The sequence below is a fragment of the Xiphophorus maculatus genome, chromosome 10, assembly GCF_002775205.1.
Source record: "Xiphophorus maculatus strain JP 163 A chromosome 10, X_maculatus-5.0-male, whole genome shotgun sequence".
Lineage (NCBI taxonomy): Eukaryota > Metazoa > Chordata > Actinopteri > Cyprinodontiformes > Poeciliidae > Xiphophorus > Xiphophorus maculatus.
This window is the reverse complement of record NC_036452.1, coordinates 8022404-8032225: the sequence shown is the minus strand read 5'-3', so window position 1 is coordinate 8032225 and position 9822 is coordinate 8022404. Positions and strand designations below refer to the sequence as shown.

General features: G+C 37.1%; 1 protein-coding gene across 4 annotated transcripts in view; it reads right to left on the bottom strand.

Moving 5' to 3' along the window:
* Positions 1 to 210: 210 nt before the first annotated feature.
* The window catches only part of LOC102220740 (paired box protein Pax-2a-like), a 39996-nt gene continuing 30384 nt past the window's right edge, over positions 211 to 9822 (bottom strand). For 2 of the 4 annotated variants that reach the window (XM_023340475.1, XM_023340476.1), the window contains exons 8-10: positions 3283 to 3384; positions 1525 to 1611; positions 211 to 528 (exon numbers count right to left, since the gene is read on the bottom strand). In XM_023340475.1, coding sequence (XP_023196243.1) covers positions 452 to 528; positions 1525 to 1611; positions 3283 to 3384 — 266 coding nt within the window. In that variant the 3' untranslated portion in view covers positions 211 to 451. The remainder of the gene's footprint in view (positions 529 to 1524; positions 1612 to 3282; positions 3385 to 9822) is intronic. The other 2 variants (XM_023340473.1, XM_023340474.1) reach the window with 1 other exon arrangement.

Sequence of the window (9822 nt, the reverse complement as noted above, 5' to 3'; positions counted from 1 at the left end):
TGCTGATACATTTCAAGCTGTGGACAGTATCCCTGCTGGGACCCATTGAGGAAAGGAATGTACAGTATTGATCTGTTATGGATAAAAGAGTGGGGAAAATAAATTCAGGATGTTTTTGTCTGGAGTCCTGTTTTTTTTAAAACCATTGCAATTAGCCAAGGGTTCAAAGTTTCACTGTTCCATAATTGTGTTTTGCTTTTTTTTTTTGGCTTTGGGTGTCCAAAAAAAAAAAAAATAAAATTAAAAAAAAGCTGTAATGAGAGAAGATGGCGGTTGTGTTGAATCCATGAATATTCTCCTCTATTTTTGTCTGTTTTTTATTATTATTTTTTGTTAGTCGGGGACAATTTATGCACTTTTTGCTCAGTGTCCGGTGGACCGTGTTCTTCACACCTGGGCAATATGGAGACTGAGGCCGTGGTCCTGCAGGTTGATTTGGTTTCCATGGTAACTAGTGACGGTCATAGGCAGTGGCAGCAGTGGGAGGGGCGGAGCCTCTCGATGCGGCACTATAATAATAAGGGGAACCTGAAAGTTAACAGAAGAATGAACCATTTGAAACAACAAATTACAGCTTTCACTGCCATTTACCAAATAAATTACCATGAATGATACATACAATAAACTGCATAACACTTATATAAGAGTTATAGGTAGTTATCCTTGCTGTTGATGCTACTTTATTAATTATCTGACAATGGCCAGATAAACTTCAGTCCTCACCCAACTCTGTTTGTCATAGTTCCAGTTGTTTTATGCTTTTTAACAACTGCTCTGATGCAGATTCTGGCAAGTCATTTTCTTGAAGTCACTACCTGACATATGAAGAACGCCTGCCTTACTTGAATTGAATGATCTCTAGTCTTGCCCGTTTTGAAGAGCGTCTGAGAAATGGATCTCTGTCATCATATTTATGCCTTTGACAAACATTATTATCACCAAATGTTTCTAAGAACACAGGAAAAAGTAGCTAGTTGCTTTTCTGAGAAGAAGCTGCTAGAGCGGTCTGAACACTTTCTAAGTATAGCGATTTAATAAGTCTGATTAGTGAACCGTTACTTAAACAAATTGTTGGTGATTTGCAAAATCGCTGACAAAATCTCAGTTCGTTCTTGTAAACTTGATATTATATACTTCTCTGAGGGCTGAATTTATTGTTACTTAATACTGGAGCTCCTTTGGTTAAAACCCCACAGAAAGCAACAATAAATATCCCAGTTTTGTTGTAACATAAGTATACAGAAATAATAAAACAAATGTTATTCACAAAGTCCTTTATATATTACATCATATTTTGTAGTTCTGCAGAAAGACAGTTCAATTGTGAATTTTAAAACTCAACGAATGAGGACATCTAGTGATAAAGACTCCATCTGTCTTAAAACAATAAATTAGGGATTTATGATTGCTGGATCACTTATTTGTAACCTGCTGGACTGGTACAGCAACTGGTACGCTGCAACTCTAACCAGCATTACTGAGACAAGCTTGTCAGTCATTTACTTCTCATCAAACACTACTCACTTAGTAATGCTGGATTGCTGAATCGCCAGGCTTCGTTGTAGGTTGTGTACTGTGGATGACTGTAGGGGTTCCCCGAAAACTCACTCCCTGCAAAACAAAACAACAAATCAATTAGCATTTCAATACATCGAAACCCATGCCACTTCACATGCACTCATTTCTCGTCATTCAAAACAGGACGCAATTTGAGACCGAGAGTGATAGTCATCAGTGTGCACCCAGTCAAGCAAGTAATTTATTTCTTTTTCATTTCACTTAAGTTATGCAACACTGAACAATACAGGATGTGACACTGAAGGTGGCTTTCCCTGTCCCATTTATGGATATCTAACCCTTTCTTCTGTGGCCAGCACATTTTAAGCCACTCTAATAAATACAGAGTGGTAATAAACAGTTTCATGCATACGTTTTTGATTTGTTGCCGTAAATCCTGCTGCCTTTCTTTGGAGAATTTTAACGTGTTCAATCTGAAGCCTCTTTGGTTTGAGCTCGGAGGTTTTCTGCAGCAGAATTTTATTGCAGGGGAAGTAACTTGGAACATGTCTGTGAGCATTGCTGTTTGTATAACACCTTTCTTTCTTTTATGAGACAATAAAGGCTAGATTTTATATGAGGCTGGTGAAAAATGGCTTTCCTTTAACAGTGTTTGGGTCCTGTCACTAAAAATTAGCCGTTGTGTATAGGATGAATCGGTTATGACACTAAACCACAAGCCATAGGATTAAGGTGCTCATCTTTTGCTGCTTGCCACAGAAGAACAAATGGAAAGTAAAAGCAGGTCTGTCTGGTTTCTTTCCCTCCCGTGTGATTTACCAGGTTCATCATCTATAATCCAAACATAAATGTAGACTGCAAAAGCTACTGGGAGCGGTTTGTTTCATTTTTACTGTCAGATGTTAAATGGACGTTGCGGTTTGCAGAAGTATGTTGGTAAATGTAAAATCTATTGATTTCAAAACAGTAAATTTACCCTGATTTTTTTTTCTTTCACTTTGATGTTAGGTTAATTCATTTGGCATGAACAAATCATTAAACCAAAAAGTAGAAAAAAATATAACAACCCATCCCTAACCCCTAAGGAAATAGTCTTTTTGTTGATGGATCACTAAAATGTATTGTAAATTCCTCACCTCAGTCATCTTTGGAGCCATTGCTTCCACTCACTTTATGCACTCTCTGTTTTTCTTCTCCATAGAAAGTACCTCTGACTCATTTCTTCTGTGTTTAAAAATTTCTAAGCTGAGCAACTGCTGGACTAGTGCTGCAACTAACTTTGCATATTTTTCCCCTAAATATTTTTTGAACCAATGTCCTGCCATTACTATTGTCTCTAATTTAGTTTCCTCACCAATAAAAAGTATGTCTGGCATAGTGTGCCTGTCAGGCTCCGTCTTTTTCCTGGATTGAGCCATTGTACTCCTTACTATGGAAAGTATCCATCACTCTGTGTTTCTATAGATGGAGTCATTGATTGTGTTGTTGTAGCCATTCCTTAAGCATATTTTTTTTGTTTTCTTTCCCATCAAAAATATTCCTTGCTCACTGCTTCTATGTTTAGAGCCATTAATGTGATGATTTATGTCTTTTTACTGTTTTCATTGCATATAGAAATCAATATTCTTCACCTCTCTGCATAAGTCACCAATAACGTCTCCTCACCCTGCTTTACAGCTTCTACACATTTTCATTTTGAGGGTGACACCACACCATATTCGACCCCAATGATAGCAGGAAACGGTGATGCCGTTTTCAACTCACCAGGAACCATTCCAGCGAGTGTTGAGGTTGGGTAGCTGCCTTGGCCTGTTGGGGGAACGTGAGGGGGATACCCGGGTAAGGTCGTGTTTGCCATATCCCGGCCTGCAAAGACAAAGTAGATACAGGCAAAATGGGTTAATGTACACCAATTCATCCTACTTCTTGAAAAAAAAGATTGATCAGACATAACAATAAAATAAAACATATATTACAGAAAATATACTGCTCAAAAAAATAAAGGGAACACTCAAATAACACATCCTAGATCTGAATGAAAGAAATATTCTCATTGAATACTTTGTTCTGTACAAAGTTCCATTTACACAACAGCAGGTGAAACTGATTGTCAATCAGTGTTGCTTCCTAAGTGGACAGTTTGATTTCACAGAAGTTTGATTTACTTGGAGTTATATTGTGTTGTTTTAGTGTTCCCTTTATTTTTTTTAGCAGTGTATTTTAAATTATCTTCTGTGAATTTTTCACCTTATGATAAGAAAAATTGGACAAACTACTTTGAAAATGGAAGTAGGAAAATGTTTTCCACAAGAGAAGGAAACTTTTGTAGGTAAGATACCTGTCAGTGAAATGTATTCAGTGATTTCACTGTTTTTTTCTGAACAGGTCTGCTGTGGATGGCTTAGAGCACCTTTCCCATTTGTCCATAAATGCAATATCTCGTACTCAAGAAAATAATCTGATGTTACATTAACATAATACATCAGCCAGTATTGTTTTCTGTTAAGTTGTGCTACTGCTGCCTTTTGGACCAGATAAACTGCAGTTCCCTCATTATCCAGTTCAAATTGGTCTAAATATATCAACTTGACCAAACCCTACAAGGCTTCTTCGGTGTACAGTCCAAAAAATTCAGGAGCTTTTGAACAGCATCAATTCTTCGGCTGCAGACATTCAGCTCTGTAATTGAAAGCGACGGCTCAACTGTCCTATCTGGACGCAGGAACATTAGGACTCCAGCATGTAACCCCAATCTACGCAGTGGCGGGGGTAAAGAAGGCCCCTGCTATATTGTCAACCATGAGGACCGTTTGGTCTCAAAGAGAAGCTCATCTATAAATAGAGATTTAATGAGGAACTGCAGGATGAAGTGACAGTACAGCAATTATTAACTGTGGGGGCAAAATTATTTTAGGATTAATTTAAACTAGTTCACTGTGGCTTTTATAAGTTTAAATGGCGGACATGTTCGCTTAAGCTAAGCCCTGTTGTTGTCTCTTGGTTTCGTTAGATTTGGTGTTTTTATCAGTGAACTCCCTGTTATTTTCTATTGCTTTTGGTTACCTTTGTTCAGTGTATGAACTATTAAAGTTTCCTTTCTTATTTCTTTCTGTTGTTTGTTCTTTACTACATATCTGATCCCCTACTCTGATGCCCCTAAATAAAACCCAATGCAAAAAAAATGCCTTCAAAAGTCAAATAGAATAGATCGATCTCAGGATACATGGAGATGTTGGGTCACTGCCTCAAAAGATTGTTGCTAAACATACGTGAGCAAACAGCATCATGAAGACCAAGCAGCACAGCAAACAGGTAAAGCAGAAAGTTGCAAAGATGTTTAAGGCACAGTAAGATTATATATATAAAAAACAAAACCTCACAGGCTTTAAAGCTCCATTAGTTCAAACCACCTTTAAAAAACAGTTGCAAACCTGCCAAGACATGTTGTCCACCTAAACACACAGGCTAGGAGGCCTGAACATTAATCAGTGAAACAGCCGAGATTCCCGTTCCACCTCTGTCTGAGCTGAAACAACTCAGACAGAAAAATCCAAAATGAAAGTCACTTTTGCATTTTGACGCACGGCACACAGGAGACACAACTTCACATCTTCTGGAACATTGTAGTGGCAGCATCATAGTGAGGGGATGCTTTTCTTTTGTAGGGGCAGAGAAGCCTTTGAAGTTACTACAAAATGTAAAAAAAAATAAAAAAAATCAAAGTATTATGAATGCTTTATAAAGGATTAGTAAAATATAACTATAATCCAAATGCCTTTTTGTCACTTCACAAAGAAAAATTAACTTTTTTAAAGCAAAGCAATTTATTCCTTGAGCTAATTGGTTTTTAAGGATTACGCTGATTAATCTATACCTTCCTAGCTTTAGCTTTGGATTATAAACAAGAATAAATGTTTTAGATGTATTTTACAACACAACCAGGAAGATGAGCTGAAATCTAGGTAAACAAGTCATAAAATCCTACATGAAATTACTTTTAGATGTTTTTTTCTTTCCTTTTAAACAATGTCTGTGTTTCTTTGTAATTCTGGATTTATTTATTAACTGAAAAAAAATCCACATAAAAATATTCTTGCTAAAACATATCACATGGGTGTGAATTCTCTACTAAAACAATGCTGAATAATATAGATCTTTTTATTATTATCTGAAATGATCAGATCCAACATCTGAAGCTGAGAATTTCACGTTAAACAGCTGTTTAACGACCTCTTGTTGAACAACTGTTCTCCTTTGTTTGCACCGATGGCCACGTTGTATGAGTGCCTGCTGAAATGTGTCTTTTTGTTAAAGCGCTCAGACTCCAGGGCCGAGAGTTAAAGAGCTTTGCAGAGAAGAGTGAGGTCATGCTGGACCTTTCATTTATTATAAGAATTAGTTAGCCACAAGCCAGTGCACATAAGTCAAAGGGAGCCGTGAGAGTACTATGGTGGGGGGTCCTGCAGGGGTGAAGCCTTTGTGTGTGTGTGTGTGTGTGTGTGTGCGTGTGTAGACAAAGGTAACTACTGCCAGTGTCTCCACACTGACTTTATTTTTGTTATTACTGCAAAAGCCACAGCTGCTTTAATGTAAATCTTGTGTTTACAATTATTTCCTAAAGTCAACATCTGACTTACATTTGCTGATTTGTGATAATAATTTTACATAACACAGTCACAACAGTTTGAGGGTCTTTTTGCAAGATACCTTCCCTCTGTTTCAAGAACAAGAATGTCTTCAGTGTTAAGATGATGAAATAAAAGTAGAGAAAATTGACGATTGACTAAAAAAACTTGCTAATGTGGGTTGGTCACTTCATCAATACAAGCCCTGATATTGATTTAGTGGGTCAAATCAGGTGATCAATACTTTCAGGTCAACCCACACTTCATTCAGACTTAAATAGCATCATTAAGACACAATGTTTTGTTTTTTCAACCTCACTGTTGCAACACAACAATGCCTCCAAAGCGTTGCAGAAGCATTCATAGGCCTTGAACTTTTACACATTTTGTATTATTACAACCGCCAACATGAATGTACTTTATTCAATTTTTATGTGCTAGAGTGGCATAAAGCAGTACATATAGCTAAAACGAGAAATTTATATATACTCAATAAAAATACACATATACCTATCTAAAGTTAAGTCACAATAAGCTTATCTTGTTTTAGGTCAGCTAGAATTACCAAAATGATTTCTATTTGCTAAATACTACAATAGTGAGAGAAAGAATATATCAGTGATTGAAATAATAATGTATTCAAAATCAGAAATTTATATACAGAATGATTACTACCTATTTGAAAAATGAGGAAAAGTCTAGATTATGTCCTGGCTTTGGAAATTTCTCATAGGTTGACTGACAAGTTTATTTGGAGACACACCTGTGGTTGTATGAAGAGTCAAACTGAAAGGAATAACAGTTTTCTTTCACCAATAACTTTCTCTGTCGTTAAGTGTAAATATCTAATGTGCTGGAAAAATGGCTACCTTCTGTTTTTGGATGATCGATTGAACAATGAGATACTACCCACTCAGATTTACATCAGATTTTTAGTGCAATAACACTTTTACTTTAGGGCAGACAAGTGAATACAAATGAATGGACAAATGATAAAAACTATGTTCCATTTACGCACACATTTCAGTTCATCTTTCATGTACATCCATGACGTCGTAATAACATGCATTGAATTTTGTGGTCATAGCAAACTTTAGATTTGAAAATGCTAAAATATGTTTGCAGGGCAGTGTAATGTATGCACGCTGAGCGTGTTCTGGAGCAGCCTGTGCTGAATCATCGTTTTAGGGGCAGCTCTCTGACGCTTTGCTTTATGTCCTCCTTTTCAAGCCCTCTTTCAGAGATTCGCAGAACTCTCTGTACAGCAATGATAGCCTCATTAGCTGCCTCCTAGTCTTTTGTTGTTTTTACAAACAGAGATGTCTGTCGAGATTCTCATTAAAAGATGGCCTTCCTTTATGCTGCCTGCTTCCTCTGACAGTCCCCCCTTAGATTGAACGGCAGTAAATCAAGCTATTTATTTTCCTCTACGCCCCCTTTACTCCCCCATCGCCCCAGCCAAAATCTATTCAAAGATTTTTGTTGTTTTGGTTTGCTTTTTCTTTTCTTTTCTTTTTCTTTTTTTTATTTTATTTACAAAAACCTGTTGATTTCTGCTTCAAACTGAGAAGCAGCTTGTAGGAATAAATACCAATCTGGGAATACAGCTCTCCTTAGAGTTTGAAACATATTGAACTCTAGAGTTTGCTTGAAGTTTGTTCAGGATGAAATTGTATGAACAACACAGAGCAACTGAAATCAACCAGAGGTTATCTTAAAACAGATTATTTGATACTTGGGTTTTTGATTTTGCGGCTTTGCGTCGGCGTGGGCTCAATTTCTTCACACACAAACGGAAAAGCAGGGTGACCTTCTCTTTATTTGGCACATGAACAAAGTCATTTGTGAATGACTCTTTTGCTTGCAAGAGTATTACATTTAGCATGACAGGGACACCTTCATGTTTGCTACAACAACAACCAAAAATCTCTGACCTCCATTTTCGGGGCAATATGTAGAATGGGGCAATTTATCACCAGCTCCCCCACAAAAAAACTCACACCCTAATTAATTACAACTAAGTAAAGAATGTTTGGAGAGCCAAATTGCTTTAATTCCCCAAACACCAGCTGAAAGTCATTCATTATCAAATGTGTGCTCAAAGGTTAGTTTGCTTTTGTAAAGACGAGATGAGCATTAATTTCAGAACCCACGTTTTCCCCTGTGGGGTGACATGCCAACGGTTTGCGAGGATGGTGGCGGGTTTACTCTCTTTTCCTTAGGTCTTGATGCTTTATGTGAACCTTTCAGCATCCTCACTTTAAATACAGGCACATCTTAATAAATAAGACAATTATCCAAAAGTTTTTTTAAATATATTTGTTTAATTTATCAAATGAAATGATGCATGTTAAAGACTCATTACACACAACATGATGTATTTTACGCATTTATTCAATAATTATTTCATGTATTGTTGTTGTTATTATTATTACTATTATTATTATTATTACTATGTCTTGCAGCAATTGACTTTGTTTTCTAAAAAAAAAAGTTATTACATAAGACCAATTAAAAAAAAACTTTGCAACAGAAATTTTGGACATGTATCATATAATATGTATTGGTTGGGGCTCCTTTTGCAGGAATTACCGAATCAATGCAGCATGACATGGCTTCTCAAATCCTGAGTGAATGTGCAAGCTTTTCCCTGGACCTACAGCAACTTGGATTCTGTGGTCCTAAACTTTTCCTCCAAATTCTCTGACCGTAGTTTTTTAAAATATAGTCCAAAATCGACTTTCATCCAAAAAAGGTATGCCGAGCCTTTTTGTTCTTAACCCAGGTGAGACACTGCTGACATTTTTTCTTTTGTTCAGGCGACAGTAGCCTTTTTTCCTCCATATGTCTGTGTGTGGTGGCTCTTGAAGCTCTGTCTCCAGCTGCACTCCACGCCTTATGAATTTCCCCCAAACTCTTGAAGGGGATTTACATCAAAGTTCTCTCATGGCTGCAGTCATTCTCGCTGTTTGTGTGCCTTTTTCCACCACATATTTTATTTCCGCTCAACTCTTCATTAACATTCTTAGATACAGCACTTTGCGCCTCAAGCCTCTTGAGCAATTATAGTTTTCGGCTTACCCTTCTTGTAGAGGGTGTCAGTGATTGTCGTCTGGGCAGCAGTGAATTCAACAGTCTTTCCCATGGTTTTTTTAGGCTATAACATACCAAAACCTTAACATTATTGTATCAAAATTATATTGCATTGGTCTAAAATCATCCAACAAACTGAGTTCTCTAAGTAACAAACAATCACCAAGTGAAGGTGTTTAAAACTTCTTGTGAAAGCCCAAGGGAAACCATTCACTGCCTGAATGCCGACCTCCAGTCTGAAGCGCCATCAAGAAAACAGCCGGTTTCCGACTTCTTTCAGGAAAATACTGAAACTTTCTATTGAAATAGTGGACAATTGTCCATATCGAGGCCCATCTCCTCATTTATTTCTGAAAAACACGCACAAAAAAAGTTCAGGGTTCCTCCTTCGGCTATTCACCAATTCCCCGCACAGCCCTTCACTATTTGAATTTTAAGCAATCTGAATGAACAAGAATAAGAAGCTCTTGAGATGAAATCCGTCTCTCGAAAGGGAATTCATCAAAGAAATGACTTCCCATATCAACAATAGAAATTACCTCACAATATGCAATTGTCCTTTCCACATATTCATGGAGCCCTTTGG